At 39.5% G+C, this 19,743-nt stretch overlaps 1 protein-coding gene across 2 annotated transcripts in view; it reads left to right on the top strand.

The window, feature by feature from the left end:
• The window catches only part of ATRN (attractin), a 172,210-nt gene that overhangs the window by 104,540 nt on the left and 47,927 nt on the right, over positions 1–19,743 (top strand). For both annotated transcript variants that reach the window (XM_024238860.3, XM_024238861.3), the window contains exons 17-23: positions 370–555; positions 1,128–1,361; positions 7,837–7,974; positions 11,160–11,253; positions 13,057–13,109; positions 14,587–14,681; positions 17,574–17,652. In XM_024238860.3, coding sequence (XP_024094628.1) covers positions 370–555; positions 1,128–1,361; positions 7,837–7,974; positions 11,160–11,253; positions 13,057–13,109; positions 14,587–14,681; positions 17,574–17,652 — 879 coding nt within the window. The remainder of the gene's footprint in view (positions 1–369; positions 556–1,127; positions 1,362–7,836; positions 7,975–11,159; positions 11,254–13,056; positions 13,110–14,586; positions 14,682–17,573; positions 17,653–19,743) is intronic.

Below are 19,743 nucleotides of genomic sequence, written 5' to 3'. Positions count from 1 at the left end.
GGCTGGGCACAGTGGCTCACGCCTGTAATCCCAGCACTTTAGGAGGCCAAGACGGGTGGATCACAAGGTCAAGATATCGAGACCATCCTGGCTAACATAGTGAAACCCCATCTCTACTAAAAATACAAAAAATTAGCCAGACGTGGTGGTGCGCGCCTGTAGTCCCAGCTACTTGGGAGGCTGAGGCAGGAGAATCACTTGAACCGAGGAGGTGGAGGTTGCAGTGAGCCGAGATTGTGCCACTGCACTCTAGCCTGGAGACAGAGTGAGACTCTGTCTCAAAAAAAGAAAGAAAGAAAGAAAGAAAAGTCTTTGACCTTAGCAGACATGGTGGGAGCTCTAAGTGTCTCTCTTGGGTTTCATTCCCAGCAAACCACAGTGCCAAGCAGTGCCGGACACCATGTGCCTTGAGGACAGCATGTGGAGATTGCACCAGCGGCAGCTCTGAGTGCATGTGGTGCAGCAACATGAAGCAGTGTGTGGACTCCAATGCCTACGTGGCCTCCTTCCCTTTCGGCCAGTGTATGGAATGGTATACAATGAGCACCTGCCCCCGTAAGTGAAAAAGGGAGCCCTAGGCACTTATGCATGCCCTCTGTATAGGCAACAACTCAGCCATGAGGCTGTGCTGTCAGCCTCTGAACATTTTAGAAACAAGACTGGACATGACCTCTGCTCAAACCTGACCAGAGACTGCCATCAAGACATTGCTGACTATTGAGAACCTTCATACAGAATCAGGCACATTGACAGTAAATAAATGTAGGATAGATCACAGAGTACAGAAATAACTTGTCCAACTTCAGTGTCATATTGCTCAATCCATGTAATATCTCCATATCTGAATTTCCTAATTTGTAAAGTAAATGCTTTCCAATAGATAACCTCTAAGGTCCCTTTTGCCTTCAACATCCTGGGATTGAGAGAGGAGGGAAGGGTCATCTCTGTTATGTATTGGGCAAAATACTGGGCTCTTTACATTCATTATCTCTTTTAAATAATCAAGACAGAATAGTATTTTTGAACTCAAGCCAGTTGAATAGTCTGTTAAAGAAAAATGTAATTTAAATACAGTGAATTCAGATCTACCTGTGATAGTCAGTTGCAACTTTTTTTTTTTTTAATAGCTGAAAATTGTTCAGGCTACTGTACCTGTAGTCATTGCTTGGAGCAACCAGGCTGTGGCTGGTGTACTGATCCCAGCAATACTGGCAAAGGGAAATGCATAGAGGGTTCCTTTAAAGGACCAGTGAAGATGCCTTCGCAAGCCCCTACAGGAAATTTCTATCCACAGCCCCTGCTCAATTCCAGCATGTGTCTAGAGGACAGCAGATACAACTGGTCTTTCATTCACTGTCCAGGTAAGATGCCTTGCATATCCAAATTCAAGTGTTTCACTACCGATTTATGAAGAATAAAACCTTGAAAGCTACGTTGTGTATATGTAACTCCCTGCCCTCAGCCCCTTCCCTTCCTCCTAATGGTTGGTACAAGAATGAATAGACCAGAAGCTGGTCCAAGGCTTGACCTGGACCTGCTGGGAGTGGTGGTAGGTTCCTAAGAAACCAATTCTAAGAAACTGGCCTTTGATTCAGACTCGCAGTGACCACTCAGCAATGTGTCTGTGGGCTTCTAGCACAATTGGGAGAGGCTGGGCTGGTGCAAAGACTCCTCAGAGATTAGTGGTCAAGAACTTCTCTAAGAGCCTGTCAGACAGTGCCATTGACAACAGGGCTCTTTGTGAGGACTTTGTAACGGAAAGTCCACTGTAAACAAAGCTAAAAGGGCAGAGACAGACTGGGAGAAAATACCTGCACTGTATGTAACAACTGATGATCATTCAGAATATATAAACTCCCACCCTCCAGGGAAAAAATAAGAAGCTAAATGTGAACCCAACGGAAAAAGTGGTTATTGGAAGCCATTCTCAGAAAAGGAAATAGAACAGGAAAATATAAACAAACACCAGAAACCAATTTTTTGTCTACTAAACTGGATCAAATTTTCCATGTTCCCTTTTTTCCATACTAAGATATGGGGGACCTGCAATTCTATTTTTAATCTACTAGGAGTTAACTTTTTAACGAAATATTTAAATCTCTGCTTTTTCATTAATATCAAGAATATATCTGGTAAAATGACAGCCCAGAGAATGGGAGAAAATATTTGCAAAGTATATCTAATAAGAACCTAATGTCCAGAACATGTAACTCTTAAAACTCAACAATAGAAAGACAGCCCAATTAAGAAATGGATAAAGGATTTAAATAGACATATGTCCGGAGAAGAAATACAAATGGCCAATAAGCACACGAAAAGATACTCAATATCATTCATCATTACCAAGAAATGCAAGTCAAAGCCACAATGAGATACCACTTTACACCCACTGAGATGGCTGTAATCAATAAAACAGGTAATAACAAGTATTGGCAAGGATATGTAGAAATTGGAACTCTCATGCAGGTTGGCAGGTCCTCAAAAAGTTAAATATAGAGTTATCATATGGCCCAGCAGTTTTACTCCTAGGTACATACCCAAGAAAATTGAAAACGTATGTTACCCAAAAACTTGTATATAAATGCTTATGCTTATAGCATCATTCTCATAGCATCATGCTCATAGCAACATTATTCATAATAAGCAAAAGTGAAAACAAGCCAAATACCTGTTAGCTGGCGAATGGATGAACAAAGTGTTGTATATTCATACAGTGTAATGTTATTTGGCAATAAAAAGGAATGAAGTACTGACATATTGTCTGACATGGATTACCCTAAAAACACATGCTATGTAAAAGAAGCCAGGTGCAAAAGATTATGCATTGCATGATGCCATTTATATGAAATGTCCAAAGACAGAAAGTAGATGTTTAGTGGTTTCCTAGGGCTGGGCATGGAAATGAAGAATAATAGGTATGAGGTTTTCTAGAGTAGCAGCAGCATTATTTTCTGACATGGATTACCCTAAAAAAAAAATGCTATGTAAAATAAGCCAGGTACAAAAGATTATGCATTGCATGATGCCATTTATATGAAATGTCCAAAGGCAGAAAATGGATGTTTAGTGGTTTCCTAGGGCTGGGGATGGAAGCGAGGAATAATAGGCATGAGGTTTTCTAGAGTAGCTGCAGTATTATTTTCTAACATGAATTGCCCTAAAAAAACATGCTATGTAAAAGAAGCCAGGTACAAAAGATTATGCATTGCATGATGCCATTTATATGAAATGTCCAAAGGCAGAAAGTAGATGTTTAGCGGTTTCCTAGGGCTGGGGATGGAAATGAGGAATAATAGGCATGAGGTTTTCTAGAGTAGCTGCAGTATTATTTTCTGACATGAATTGCCCTAAAAAAAATGCTATGTAAAAGAAGCCAGGTACAAAAGATTATGCATTGCATGATGCCATTTATATGAAATGTCCAAAGGCAGAAAGTAGATGTTTAGTGGTTTCCTAGGGCTGGGGATGGAAACGAGGAATAATAGGCATGAGGTTTTCTAGAGTAGCTGCACCATTTTATGCTCTCACCAACATCATATGAAGGTTCATATTTTTCCACATCCTTGCCAACACTTGTTACTGACCATCTTTTTAATTAAAACTGTTCTAGTGGATGAGAAATGGCATCTCACTGTTGTTTTGATTTGTATTTTCCTGATAACTAATGAAATTGAACATCAACTTCATTAGTTAGCCTTTTGTATATCTTCTTTGGAGGAATATTTACTCAGATTCTTTGCCCATTTTTCAGTTATGTTGTCTTTTTTATTATTGAGTTGTAAGAGTTCTTTATGAATTCTGAAGTCCCTTATTGGATATATTATTTGCAAATACTTTCTCCCATTATATGGGTTTCTTTTCACTTTCTTAATATGCCTTTTGAAATCAAAAGTTTTCAGTTTTGATTAAGTTCCATGTATCAATGTTTTATTTTATCCCATGTGCTTTTTGGTATTGTATCTAGAAAATCAGTGCCCAAGTAACCCAGGATCACATAGATTAGCTCCTAAGTTTTCTTTGAAAAGTTTCATAGATTTGTGTGTTACATTAGGTCCTTGATCCATTTTGAGTTAATTTTTGTGTATGGTGTGAGGTAGGGGTCCAAACTCTCTTTTTGCCTGTGGATGTGGTCCCTGCACCATTTGTTGAAAAGACTTTTTTTTTTTTTTAACCATTGAATTTTTTTGGCGCATTTGTTGCAAATCAGTTGACTGTGAATCTGGGAACTTATTTCTAAGCTCTCATTTCTGTGCTGTTGACCTACGTTTCTCCTTTTGCCAGTATTACACTGTTTTGATTACTGTGGCTTTGTATAAGTTTTAAAATGGGGAAGTCTAAGTCCTCCACCTTTGGTCTTATTTTACAAGACTGTTATAGCTATTCTGGGTTTCTTGCATGTTCATATTAATTTTAGGATGAGCTTGCCATTTTCTGCAACAACAAAAAGCCAACTGGTTTGATAAGGTTTTTCATTGAATCTACTGACCAATTTGGGGTGTATTGCCAGTTTGTTTGTTTGTTTGTTTGTTGAGAGAGGGTCTCACTCTGTCACCCAGGCTGGAGCGCAGTGGTGCTATCTTGGCTCACTGCAACCTCCGCTTTCCCAGGCTCAAGTGATTCTCCAGCCTCGGCCTCTCGAGTAGCTGGTACTACAGGCATGAGCTACCAACACCCAGCTAATTTTTGTATTTTTTTAGAGACAGGGTTTCGCCGTGTTGCCCAGGCTGGTCTTGAACTCCTGAGTTCAAAGCAGTCCTCCCGCCTCTGCCTCCCTAAGTTCTGGGATTACAGGTGTGAGCCACCACGCCTGGCCCTTGCCATCTTAACAAGGTTAAATCTTCTAGCCTATGAACCTGGAATGTCTATTTATTTACCTCTTTCCTTTCTTTTGGCATTGTTTTATAGTTTTCAGTGTACATCATTGTCTTGTTCCTTTTTTTTAGGGGAAAATAATTCAGTCTTTATTAAATATGATATTGGTTTAGATTTTTTTTATACATGCCCTTTATTGGGTTGAGAAAGTTTCCTTCTGTTCTAGTTTTTGAGGGTTTTGTAATGAATGAGTGCTAGATTTTGTCAAACACTTTTTCTGTGTCTACTTAGATGATCATGAAGTTTTGTTCTTTATTCTTTTAATACTATGTATTGCATTAATTAAGAATGTTAAACCAGTTTTGCATTCCTGGGATAAAGCCCATTTAGTCATGATGTATACTTTTTTATCATGATGTATATTTTTAATCTGCTGTTGGATTCTATTTGCTACTTGGGGATTTTGTGTGTACATTCATGAGGGGGATATAAGTTTGTGGTTTTCTTCTTTTGTGATTACTATCTGGCTTTCATAGCAGGGTAGTACTGGCCTCCTAGAGTAAGTTGGAATGTATTCCTCCTCCTCTGTTTACTGGAAGAGTTTGTCAAGGATTAGCATTAATTCTTCTTTAGATGTTGATAGAATTCACCAGTGAAACCAAATGGGCCTGGCCTTTTTCTTTGCGGGAAAATTTTTAATTATTAATTCAATCTGTTTGTTATAGATCTATTCAGATTTTCTGAGTGAGTCAGTTTTGGTAATCTGTGTTTTTCTGGGAATTTGTCTATTTCTTCTCAGTAATCAAATTTGTTAACGTACAGTTCATAGTATTTTCTTTTTTTTTTTTTTTTTTTTTTTTTGAGACAGAGTCTCGCTCTTTCGCCCAGTCTGGAGTGCAGTGGCGTGATCTCTGCTCATTGCAACCTCCGCCTCCAGGGTTCAAGCGATTCTCCTGCCTCAGCCCCCCAAGTAGCTGGGACTACAGGCGCACGCCACCACTCCTAGCTAATTTTTTGTATTTTTTTTTTTTTTTTTTTTTTTTAGTAGAGACAGGGTTTTACCATGTAGACCAGGATGGTCTCGATCTCCTGACCGCGTGATCTGCCCGCCTTGGCCTCCCAAAGTGTTGGGATTACAGGCGTGAGCCACCACACCCGGCCAGTTCATAGTATTTTCTTGCAGGTTGCTCTTTAGCAATACGTAGTCTCCTGTTTAACCTGTTAAGGACTTTTTTCTGTCTAATTTGGTTTTATTTATTCTTTTACATTTTGCAAGGGCTCTAAATATTGTGAGGGTTTTTTTTTTAAGAGCTTGCTGTCTAATATTGTGGATGCAATAATTTAAGCCTTGTTGAATGTACTAAAATTCATATTTTTCATTCTCTCATATTTCTTGCATTAACCCTTCCTTCAGGATTTGTTGCTGTGCATGTTTATCCTGGTGGTATTCGGAGATTGAGAGTTTTCTTATACTGGTTAATCCTCAAGGTTAATTTGTATTAATAACTAAATGTGTAGATCTGTCAATATTGGTCAGTGGTTGGGTGTGCTGAGCTGTTGTGAAAGTGTGGTATGATGTCCTGGAAAAGCTAGCAAGCCAGCCTCAGGACACTCCAGCTCTGGTCCGCTTGGACTGTTGTTAACTGGTGTGTGCTTCTCCCTCATTGGAAGAAGGAAGGAGCAATGGACCTGGGTGGCTGGGTGCAATTAGCATGTTCATGGGTGTGCCAAGTGCCTCCCAGCCTTGGGTGGTAGGGCCATCTAAAAATAGCTGGCACATTGCCTTGAGTTTTCTTGCTTGCTTGCTTGCTTGCTTTTATTTTTGAGATAGAGTTTCGCTCTTGTTGCCCAGGCTGGAGTACAATGGTGCTTTCTTGGCTCACTGCAACCTCCACCTACCAGGTTCAAGCGGTTCTCCTGCCTCAGCCTCCCAAGTAGCTGGAATTACGGCACCTGCCACCACCTGTGGCTGATTTTTTGTATTTTTAGTAGAGACGGGGTTTCACCGTGTTGGCCAGGCTGATCTCGAACTCCTGACCTCAGGTGATCCACCCACCTTGGCCTCCCAAAGTGATGGGATTACAGGCATGAGCCACCACACCCAGTTGAGTTTTCTTTCAAACACTCAAATACTAACAGGTGCATAAACAGAACAAGTACAAGGCTATGGAAGGTTGCCAAGATAGTGAAAAACTACATCACACTGATCAACCAAGGCAGATCTGAAGAATCAGATTTTGCTTACAGTGCAGGTTGTACACTATGTAAATGTCTCCCCCATCCTATTCCCCCCTAGAGTTCTGCAGTGCACAGCCTGTGCAGCTGTCATGAGCAGTCCTCAGAGGTCCAAGCTTCATATACCTTTCTAGTTATAAAGCCCTATATCCATTAGGAGTCTTAGTAATCCCACTTGTGGAAATATTTATCCATAAAGATGGTTATTTTTCTAATAATGAAAAATGTAAAGCAAACTAAATATTAGAATATAAGGGAATGGTTAAATAACTGTTAAGATTCATCAAAATCATTCTGCCATTTGAAGTTTTGTTTATAATTGATGAAATAAGGTGGTAAAATAATTGTGATCTAAGTTAAGAAAGGTGAATATTAATATGAACATAATTATGCAAATTATGTTCTTCTGGTATAGAAAAATACCAGAAGAAAATATATCAAATGTGAACAGTGGTCTCTGAGTGGTTGGATTGTATATGATCTTTCCCCATCCTTCTATTTTTTAAATATGCTGTCATGAGCATACGTTATTTTTTAGTGAATAACAACAAAAAATATTTTTTAATATCACTATGGGCTTTCACCTGGCTGTGATACATTTTCAATTTTCCTGGACTATCTCTTCTTTGATATTTTTTATCTTATTTCTCAAATTAGTTTTTAGTGGGCCAGTTTTGGTGATTTATCAAAGATAAATTAACTACAGAGATAGTTGCAGATAAATCTTATTGAACTTACTACATGCAGTTCTTCCATGGTACAGACCCCTTGAAACTCTTTTTCTTCCAGCTTGCCAATGCAACGGCCACAGTAAATGCATCAATCAGAGCATCTGTGAGAAGTGTGAGAACCTGACCACAGGCAAGCACTGCGAGACCTGCATATCTGGCTTCTACGGTGATCCCACCAATGGAGGGAAATGTCAGCGTAAGTCAAATTGGTCAGGTTTACTCATGGCAAATCGGTGTGGAACACAGCACTTCTATTTGACTTGAATATCTAGGAGGAAAAAAGCCACTTTGTTTTGGATACCACATTTCTTATTAAATCATACTGGTCAGAAGCTCAGCTGAGCTGGAAGAAAGAACCAAGGTTTCAGTGTAGCTGGTTAAAGCAACAAGCCAAAAATGTTAGAGTCAAGCCTTTGACCACATTCTGCAGTGGTATAAGCAAGGGCCCAAAACCAGAGAAAGTGCCAACTTCCCCTGTTTCCTTTCCTCCCATTGAACAGGGCACAGGTCAATAGTCAGAGGGATCAGCTCAGACATGCGAGTCTTGGGGCTTGTCTCACTGAGGCCCCAACAAAGGTTCCAGCAGTATATGGACACTAAGGTTATGGGAAGGGCAAGGTGTAAGGGCTAGGAGTGGGAAAGTCCTGGGTTGGAGTCAGAGTTAGGAAAGTGTCTTCTGAATTCCCCCTCCTCCCCCCATCAGGAGGCCTTGGTGCCTGAAGAAGACCTCAGCCCAAGGCCTCAGATAGGGAGCCTGGGAATGAAGGCTCCAAGGCTAGGAATGTAAACATGTGAAGGAGCATGACCCATGAGGTAGACCTGAGTCTTTAACTGCACCTGTCTCAGAGCCCCACACTCAGGCCCACCTCACAGGTCACGCTCTGCCTGTGGGGAGGGCCCCCTCCCCCGCCGGGCAGCCAGGTAAAGCCTGTGTCATTGCCTGTGGTCAGGCCTGAAAAATCACACACAGGCTTTTTAACCAGGAGCCAGACTCCTCAATACTTATAGTGTATTTTAAAGATTTAAACAGTCCCGTGTTGGCTGGGTGTAGTGGCTCACGCCTGTAATCCCAGCACTTTGGGAGGCCAAGGCAGGTGGATCACTTGAGGTTAGGAGTTTGAGACCAGCCTGGCTAACATGGTGAAACCCCATCTCTACTAAAAATAGAAAAATTAGCTGGGCATGGTGGCGGGGGCCTGTAATCCCAGCTACTCAGGAGGCTGAGGCGTGAGAATTGCTTGAACCTGGGAGGCGGAGGTTGCAGTGAGCCAAGATCACGCCACTGCACTCCAGCCTGGGCAACAGAGTGAGACTCAGTCTCAAAAAAAAAAAAAAAAAAAAAAAAAAAAAAGTCTTGTGTTTCCCCATTTATGTCAAGTAGAGAGACATTTTATTATGAGAACAAAAATTATGACAAGTGATATTAATGAACTGCTTTTTTTATTCTAGTTTCCAGCCAAAAAACATAATGAGTACTATAGTTGAAAGACTTTTCAAAGTTCTGAGCAGGAAAAGTAAACAACATAGGGAAATCTCTACCTACTCCCCAGATCCCAACTCCAAACTCTTTGGCATGGCCCTTCAGAATCTGCTCTGATCCAAGACCAGCCAGGAGAGAGGCAGGGTTCTAGCTGTGTGTCCCTTACTCTCCCTGGGGTTCAGTTTCCTCCTAATAATAGGATGGTTGTTAAGATGAAAGCAGAGCAGTACATGACACATGTTCCGCAGGATGCTAGTCCATACTCAGTAGATGTGGGCAATTCTTATTACCCTTCTAATGCCATTCGCCACTACTCCTAAGTAAAAGTTCTTGCTCAGATTAAAAGGTATTTGGTAAAAATGTTTTCCCCACTCTTTGTGAATAGACTTAATCCATTAGACAGTAACCAGAGTACCTAACAGAGTGGTGGAGTGTACAAGGCATTGTGCTGTTAGCCACTCAAGATACAGGTGCTTTTATTATCCCCAAGATCAAGTAAACTGCCCAGGGTCTTACAGTGAGATGTGGCCAAGCCGAGAACCACATCCAGTCTGTGCTGACCTTAACTACTGGGCTGGTTGTGCTTCCAGATGCCATCATACCCACATCAGCAGGTGCTATCTAGAAGCATCACATTTTCCTCTGTGAGATCTACGGGGCCTGAGTACAATTTGCCTTATTTTTCAGAGTCCTAATCCACGGTAGAAAGCGTGATGTTTAGAATACTGCAAATGGCACCAAGTCTTTGATGTTTTCTTCTTAAAATTGTGTAGTCCTTAGGTAAGGATAGTAGCCATGATTTCTTGAATGCTTACTGTGTTTGAGACATCATATACATATCATCACAAACACCCCTATGAGATAGGTACTGTTGTTATCCCCATCATATGGACAAGGAAGCTGAAACTCAGAAAGGTCAAGTAGCATTCCCAGAGTAACAGAAGAGCCAATTAGAGGACGCTGGATTCAAACCCAGGCAGATGGACCTAAGGCCTTTGCTTTTCACTATACATTACACACCTTCCCCCAGTCTCAACAGAGCCAAGCGTCAGACACATGATTCTGACTTCAGCATCCATTCTGTTAATATCTGCACTATTCTGTTTTATAGTTTTCTTTGGGTGATTCCAAAGGATTTATTTTTAAAGCATACCTCTCTCCAGCTGAATGCCTTTCATTTATTCACCAGCAAAACAGGGTGTAAAGTGAAAAGTTGTTGACCAAAAAGGCTTTCACTTTTTTCAAAATGGAGTATATTTATCACAGCTTGTATTACGTTGGATGATTAAAGGAGAGATGTTGAGATGGCCAGATGAGGGAGATGGGAAGAGCTATTTTCTGTAAAGGCAAAGGAAAAGGTGAAGCAAGGGTGGCGTGTCCTGAGGGCCCCTAAAGCGCTGACCTTGGCATTGGATCCTGGTTCTGAGCCCTGTGGTGATTCCAAATGTGGCCGTCGTGGAGAAGGCACCTCAGCCAAGACCAGCTCTCCTTCAGAGGACAGTCACCTCCAGAGCACCTCCCTAGGGGCAGTGGCTATGTCTGTGTCCCCACACCCAGCACCTGGCATTCTAGAGATGCTTCACAAATATTTATTGAATGAATGAAAGAATCATAGCAGTGAAAAAGAGTGTCTGTTGAAAAGATCAAAATAGTCATTGCTTCAGAAGGCAGTGGGTACCAGCATTCACTTTCCTCCGTCCTTTGTTTGGTTCCTTTAATGTTACCTATACATTATTATCATTAGCTGAAAAATCATGAATCTTACCCATTGAATGCTCTTACTTTAGTCTGTCTTTCGTACTGAACTCCATTCAGATAAAATTGCTTGTTTTGGAAAAAGTCTCCAATAGTCAGAATTTTTTAAGCCAGTTGTGACCTCCGTTCCTTTTTCTTCTCTGCAGCATGCAAGTGCAATGGGCACGCATCTCTGTGCAACACCAACACGGGCAAGTGCTTCTGCACCACCAAGGGCGTCAAGGGGGACGAGTGCCAGCTGTGAGTACCATACTCCCTGGACCACCAGGGAGGACCAAGAGGCTGTGCAGCTGCCTGAACTCCACCCTGAGAGCCACCCACTTCCCTGTGTCTTGTTGCTGTGGGCTCTAAGGGATCCCTTAGATTAGTTTGAAATTTTGCCCATTCTATTTCAGACAGGTCAGTCCCCAAAATGAGGAGGTTGTCAAGTTAGCAGCAATTCCTTAATGGCTCTTGAATTCACATTTTTGTTTAAGTGATACTGACATTTCCTGGGTTGTCCATTTGGATTAGTCATTTTAACTTCAGCAACTACTTGATTTTTGTCATGTCAAGAGATTATACTCTTTCCTAAAGAGTAGAGATGGAAGAGCTGGTGTTTTGGTGATGGCATTTATTTGGCGTTTGGTTGTCTGATTGTGGAAATGATCCTCTTACCTTTAACATTTCCCATTACTCTAGCATTTTCCTTGTTGAAGCATGTCAGGCATCTTCCTGGAGAGGGTTTGAAGTCCCCATCCATGAGGATGCAGGTGCAGCAGCATCAGGCACATTTAAGGTTTCAGACCTGGCCCTGCCTCCACTGAGCGAGGTGCTCTTGAGGCAAATCACTGTTCCCTGCATCTGTCCGTAGTGGGACTAGCAATAGTTGTTTTTGGTGTCCTGGTAAGTTGAAACAGGAAGGATAGTTCCTCAATCACTGTATACCGGGCTGTCTCACTGGGAAACCTCATAAAATGCATGTATCCGCATTTACTCATTCTCAAGAAAAGACTTAGAAGTGTTTAGTGTCAAAACACTGAGCCGGTTAATCATTGTAAACATCATTATTTCTTAAATAACAGTAGTAATAATAACACCAGTGATTGAGACATCATTGCTAGTGCTACTCAGCAGGGTTTGGTCTGTCTACTTTTTTAGTTTATATCTGCAAATATGTTTACTAGTTTCATGTTGCCCTAAAGCCAATATGTGAAGAAAAGTCTAATCCAAGGTTAAATTTAACTTTTAGGTCCACATTCCCTTAAACAGAAAAATGTCATCGAGCAAAATTAATCACTCTTACCCTCAGTTAGCTGATGCAACAAAGACATGAGGTGGCATCAAGTAAGACTTTCAAGTTCCTTCGAGATCACAGATGTAGGCAGGTGCTGCTCATCACCCTGGCTGAAGGGACACAGCATGCCTGCCTGGGAAAGGCCGTCACCCGCTTCCCGCCCTTTCCTCTTCGTGCATAGCTGTTGTGTTTACCTAAATGCTTCATGAAGTGGGAGGCTGGGTTTTGCTGATGTTTATAGATGATATCTATGGGGAAATTGTTTTCTGAGTAGAACATATTTTTTTTCTACAGACTGGTGAACACTTGTTCCAGGGTTTAAAAAAACAGTGATTCTTGGTATTTAGTCTTCTCTCACTTGTGTTTAAAGAAGATAATTAGTTTATCCAGGGAACATAGGAAAGAAGTGAGAAATTAGTATTTGAAAAATATTTTGACTGTACTTTTAGAAGAATATGTAGTCCACACAAAATTGAAAATGTTTTTCATTATAGTAAATAGGTTTATTACATTTGGATTTCTCTCATTGCTTTGGCAAATGCTTGTTAATTGTCCTCATATAGTTGGTGTGTGAACTGCTCTGAGCAGTCAGTATTGAAACGTTCATGCATGCTCTTCCTAGACTACCTGAGCTGAGTTATGGTGAAGGATGCAATTATAATGGCTCCAGACTATCTGTACTTTATATAAAAGGATCTGCTTGGTTTTAAGATGAATTCAGTTTCTGTTTTAAATAGCAGTGTAAAATAGTCTTTTTTCTCCCCCAGATGTGAGGTAGAAAATCGATACCAAGGAAACCCTCTCAAAGGAACATGTTATTGTAAGTGGTTTTGCAATTCTTATTTCTAGAAGCAAAGTAGTTCAGTAAAACTTCATTTTTTAAAATGGTTTGAGAATGATAAGTGCTATAAGACTATAGCAGCCACCAATGAAGTGTTCCCTGACTTGATATGTTTACATTCTGTTAAGTTTACTACATATAGGAGCAATATTTTAAGCTGTTTTAATTGTGTTTGGGGTTAATGTTAATGTGTCCATAGCAGATAGCAGGAGAGAGTAGAGAGGCATGCATCTCTGTCTTTCCACGTTTATGTTTTCTTAAAACTTTACTTTATTTGCCATTACCTAGTTGGGGTCATCATAGTTCGTGTTTTAGGATATAGATCAAAAACAGAATTCTTACAATGTGGTTGAACTTTTTGTCATTCTGTCTGGAACTGATTTGTGTTAACCACCTTGGGGTGAAAGGTGAGTCTGGCAAGGTGACCAGGTTTTTATGGGTAAATGTGTTTTCTCTTTATGGGAGAATCCACATGGTAGACCAGAGTATGGGACCAGAAAAAAGGAGTTAATGTTATGGCATATCCATTGTACTTACATACCTGCTGTACTGGGTTGAATAACATCCCTTCAAAATTCATGTCCACTTGGAACCTGTGAATGTGACTTTATATATATTTATAAAACTTCTAAAAGAAGACAAGAGAAAAACATCTTGACCTTGGGTGGGGAAAAGTTGTTAGATATGATTCTAAAAGCATAATTCATAAACAAAAAATGGACTAATGAAACTATATAAAAATTAAAAACTTGTAGGAAAAAACCATCCAAAACATAAAAAGCCACAGACTAGAGAAAATATTGACACATCATCATCTATTTGATAAAGAGTTTGTATCCAGAATACATGAGGAACTCTTAAAACTGAGTAAGACGACAATTCCAGTTAAAAACAGGCAAAGATTTGAAAAGACATTTCATGAAAGAAGATATTACAGTGGCAAATAAGCACATTAAAAACAACTTAACATCATTAGTTATTTGGAATAGAGATATTAAAACCACAGTCAGATACAGCCCTAAAGTGATTAGAATCCAACGCTAATGCCATGGCTTTGTAGAAGACAGTGGTAATCTCATGTCTGCTTCTGCATTCAGTCTGTTGCAGTACATCTTTTTGGTTAAATACATGAAAAAACCTGGCCTTACCAGACATGCAGTTGGAAAAGGGTATAGTAATACCCTTTTAATAGCCTTTTCAGATAATTATGGATGTTACTTGATATTATGCTGAAACTGGATAACTGGTCATTTCTTTAAAGCGGTTTGATGGGTTAACCCAAATAAAATGATACTGCCCACAGACTTGATTTTCTTTGAGGAACCTGGGTACAGCTGAGTTAAAGTGCTTTCCTCGTTACTTAATTTATAAGAAAAGCAGCCTGTATCTCTAAAGACCTGTTCTATTTTGTGTGTGTGTGTTTAGTTTTTAAATACGCATTTCTTTCTTTCCATAGATACTCTTCTTATTGACTATCAGTTCACCTTTAGTCTATCCCAGGAAGATGACCGCTATTACACAGCTATCAATTTTGTGGCTACTCCTGATGAAGTAAGTTTTTTAAAGTCTTCGTATTTTGTTTTGAATTTGTATGGATCTTTTTCTTGATCATTATGGATAGAAGTACTGCCTTAACAGTGCTCTCCAGACTGGAGTACACGAGATGATCTCTAGAGGTATAGGAAAGAAATGTTAGAATCTACGTTATCTCCTTTCCACATAAAAAGGCAAAAGTGCTGTTAATAAGATTTACCAGGATCTTAGACACAGACCGACATTGATTCCACACATACTTTCTCTGCCTGTCAACCCATCACGGCCTCATACAGAAAGGGGACTCCACCATCAGAGGGCAGATAGCAGAGCCTGGATTTACTCTCTCAAGAGTGACCAGAGGCTTAAAGACACTGCTGATTGAAATGCCAGTGATGCAGCCCCAATCAGACAGCAAGGGAGGGGACACTTCTGCTCCTAGAGTGAGTTCTTAGCCTCATTAGGAAGCAAAACAGCAAAGGCTTAGTTGGGTCCATTAAGAAGTTAGCCAGGAATAATTTAAATTGTTAAAATATGTATGTAAAATGTGGATTTTTTTATCTGCTGTCATTAACGATGAAGCCCAACCTGCCTGAAGGTATTACCTAGTGGTAGAAGGAAGGCTACACTGCATGACATTTAAAACTGAAGCATCCAGAACACGAAGATGCACCTGTACAGTTTCTTCAATGAAATATAAAGCCATGCAGTACCCACTTCAATATTTAAAGAAATTTTGCTAAACTTAATGGTAAATTATTTAGGAACTTCCTTGGAGATTTCTTACTTCTCAGGAATGTACACAAAGCCATTTACCATTACAAAATTCCATTGACAATAAATGTGACAAATAATACATGGAAAACAATATGGCAGTAAGCCAAAGTATATTGCTTTGTTAACAAATGTTATCTATAAACATTGCTAAATTTAATTTTAAAAGTATAACAAAGTCTATAGTGTGGTATGTTTACTATACAAGTAAATGAAAATAGGATTTGTTTTTAATATTCTATTTCAATGATAAAATTAAGAAAAAATGTACTAGAAAGGATACATTCTCAAAAGTAAATTGCTTTTTAAGTAAAAATAATAAATTACTTTAAATGAATTATTTTATGGAAAAACTATAGGTATTAATATATCATTTGAGTGGCTGTATTGACTGGAATTTTTTTCTTAAAGATTTTAGAATAAGATTATAACAAAAGTACCACATATGAAATGTATTCACTGCCTCATAAGCAAGCGTTTGAAGTGCTCAAAATCTTTCAGGATGTACTTGATGCCATTAATTTCATTAAAAAAATAAATATAGTAGAATCTTTGTAATACTTCTTAACCAGGTGGGAAGCAACCATGAAAGTATTTGGACCTTTCTGGATTTCCCAGTTTATCTTATGGTAGAATACTTACTAGAGTTATCCAAATGCATATGTTCTGTCTTCTATAAAAGCACAAAGATTTTAAGTTTATTGATTCTTTCTGTGGAAAGACATATAGTTGACCCTTGAGCAATACAGGTTAAAACTGTGAGGATCCACTTATACACAGACTTTTCTCAACCAAGCGTGGAATGAAAATATAGTATTTGCAAGATGTGAAACCTGAGTATACGGAGGGTGGACTTTTCATATGCAAGGGTTCCATGGGCGGACTGCGGACTGGAGTATGTGTGGATTTGGGCATGCTCAGGGGGTCCTGGAACCGATGACCCACATATACCAAGGGATGACTGTAATTGTTAGTTGTGTGCTGCCAGCAAATACTAAATACAAATAAGTAAACATGTGAGCTGTCCTTTCAAGGTGAAGGTGAGGTCTTATCAGTAAATGAGAAGGTAACTGCTTTGTGAGAGAAACTTCTGGTTTACTGATCACATTTTAAAAACAGCTGTTTGGAAATGTTTCCATTGTTGTGATTTTGTGCTATTAAAATGATCAAAACAACACCCTTAAAAATCTTACTCTAACCTCTCTTAAGATCTTTTAAAATCGAATAATTTCAGTACAGTCGGATGCATCTGTAAAAGATAAAAATATAACATTGATTAGTTTGCAAAAATAATTGTTTGACCCCAGTTAAGAGATGGACTAGTCAAATTTCAGTTTGACTAATTATTAATGTTATAATTTACCTAACATCACCAACAGTACACTTCCTCCATTGGCTTAACAGATTCCTCAGCAATATTTTTATTAGTCATTAAGACCAGGGATCAAAATAAACTAAGTTAGATTAGCCCTGTGAACTGCTATATCTCTAAGTGGTAGACAAGGTTTTCAAAACTAAGAAGCCATACTCAATCATATTTCTCTTGAAATAATATTTTTAGTAAGAGAAAAATATTTTTCAAATCATGAATATAATAAAATTATTTTTTAAATTAAGTACATTTCAGCTCTATATGCCTTTTTTAAAGGCTGTTTCCAGTTTTGGAGAAGTTTTACACTGTATATAATCTATGAGTTTAGAATTATATGGGTTTCAGTTATAAATAAATATAATTTAGGGCACTTGATCAAGTGTTTTATTGGTAGGAGTGAACTTCAGACATTTGAAAACAGCTTCCCAGAGAATCCTTAGGAGGGTGATTCCCCAGCACAGGTCAGAAGATGCAAATCATTGTGCTCTGATAGGGGTCTTTTTAAAAGGCACTTTCTCATGCAGTTAGGCATTTGATAAAGCATTAAAGTATACTTTAATGGGAGGGAATAAAATTTTATTGGGATATATTGCTTGTATTAAGGAAAATTGGTTAGAAATTTTCCTAACTCCTCTGTGAGTTTCTCTAAAGACATCATAAAATATTTGTGATTAAGAACATTTAGAGGAGTAAACTTTATTGCTTTATTTTAAAATCTAGAAACTGTTTTAATTAATTTTGTAATGATTTGTACCTCTCATCAGCAAAACAGGGATTTGGACATGTTTATCAATGCCTCCAAGAATTTCAACCTCAACATCACCTGGGCTGCCAGTTTCTCAGGTAAAGACATACCTAGAGAAGACCCCCCAAATGGAGGTGTGATAGATTAAGAAATGTAATATAGAAATTGAGAAAGCGAGCTCAGGAGACAGATTGGTTTGAAATCCACCCTTGCCACTTACTAGCTATGAGACCTTGAGCAAGTATCTAAATCCCTCTCTAAACCTTAGCATTATTTTATTCATCTGTAAAGTGAGGATAATGATACTTACCTCTTAGAATTGTTGTATAGATTAAATTAGGTTATATCTACCAGAGCTTGCTGTGGTGTCAGGCTCAGTGTGTGGTTACTACCCTAGCCCACCACCACCATTTCTGTTCTTGCTGTGGCCACTGGCACTACCATCATTGCCTACATCCGTGCTTCGGAAGTGAAAAATTCAAATGACTCATTTCAGTAAATGAAAACATTTTAAATAAAATGAGATTTTAGTAGGTGCAGAGAAATGTAACTTGGGAATTACATCAAGCTCTAAAAGCACAGCTCTTGCTGTCTACCTTACTGTGATTCACTGAAGATCTACTGTATAGAAAATCTAAAGAAATAAAGGATGAAGGCCAAGTGCTGTGGCTCATGCCTTTAATCTCAACACTTTGGGAGACTGAGGCAGAAGGATTGCTTGAGCTCAGGAGTTTAAGACCAGCCTGGGCAACATAGTGAGACCCTGTCTACAAAAAAAAAAGAAAAACCCGGGTGTGTGACTCATACCTGTAATGCCAACTACTCGGGAGGCTGAGATGAGAGGATCACTCGAGCCCAGGCGTTGGAGGTTGCACTGAGCCATGATCGCGCCATTGCACTCCAGTGTGGACAGACAGAGCAAGATCCCATCTCTTAAAAAAAAAAAAAAAAAAAAAAAGAAAGAAAAAAGATAATCACTACTTGATAACAAGTAGATATGGGTTTGAAATTTGTCCATTAAATTTACTTGCACCGTGCTGTTAGGCAAGTTACTTAAGGTTTCTGAGCCAGTTTCCTCATGTATAAAGTAGGATAGTAAAAACACCGTCCTGGCAGGGCGTGATAGCTCATGCCTGTAATCCCAGCACTGTGGGAAGCCAAGGTGGGCAGATCACCTGAGGTCAAGAGTTTTGAGAGCAGCCTGGCCAACATGGTGAAACCCCGTCTCTACTAAAAATACAAAAATCAGCCAGGCGTGGAGGCGTGTGCCTGTAATCCCAGCTACTCAGGAGGCTGAGGTAGGAGAATCGCTTGAACCTTGAAGGTAGAGGTTGCTGTGAGCGGAGATCACGCCACTGCACTCCAGCTTGGGTGACAGAGTGAAACTCCATCTCAAAAAAAAAATTAAAAAAAAAACACCTTCCCAAGTAGAGTGATGTGAGAATTAAATGAGATAATAAATGAAGTACTCAATATAGTGCTTGAAATGTGGTAAATGGTGACTATATTTTATCATTATTACTATTACAGTACTGGGTTTTTTTTGATCAAAAACACAAACCAATTAGAGTGATGCAAAATAAGAATATTGCCTTGTGCACGCCACTTATGTTTATCATCTTAAAACATTGTGTAGAATTTGAGAAAAGTTCAGAAACTTGCAGTGAGGAGAGACTTTTAAGAAAAAGTCTGAATTATCAGAGTATTTGGAGAAAGGCAACATCTCCAGGCACGTGAAAGATTTGCAATGAGCTGGGCGGTGGCTCATGCCTGTAATCCCAGCACTTTGGGAGGCTGGGGCAGGTGGATTACCTGAGGTCAGGAGTTCAAGACCAGCCTGACCAACATGGTGAAATCCCGTCCCTACTAAAAATACAAAATTAGCTGGGTGTGGTGGGGCGTGCTTGTAATCCCAGCTACTTGGGAGGCTGAGGCAGGAGAATTGCTTGAACCTGGGAGGCGGAGGTTGCAGTGACCCAAGATTGCATCATTGCACTCCAGCCGGGGCAACAAAAGCGAAACTCCATCTCAAAAAAAAAAAAAAATTGCAATGAGTGTCTCAATGAAGACATGATAATGTGGGCTGTAGTCATAGGGTCTAACTCAGACATGGAAAAAAGTCCATTTCATCAGTCTTTATCGGCACTTGAATTCCTGGCTAAGGGAGAATGTGGAATGTGGAAGGACTC

Source organism: Pongo abelii, chromosome 21 (genome assembly GCF_028885655.2).
Source record: "Pongo abelii isolate AG06213 chromosome 21, NHGRI_mPonAbe1-v2.0_pri, whole genome shotgun sequence".
NCBI lineage: Eukaryota > Metazoa > Chordata > Mammalia > Primates > Hominidae > Pongo > Pongo abelii.
Note: the sequence above shows the minus strand (reverse complement) of the source record. Positions and strands in the feature narration are given on the sequence as shown.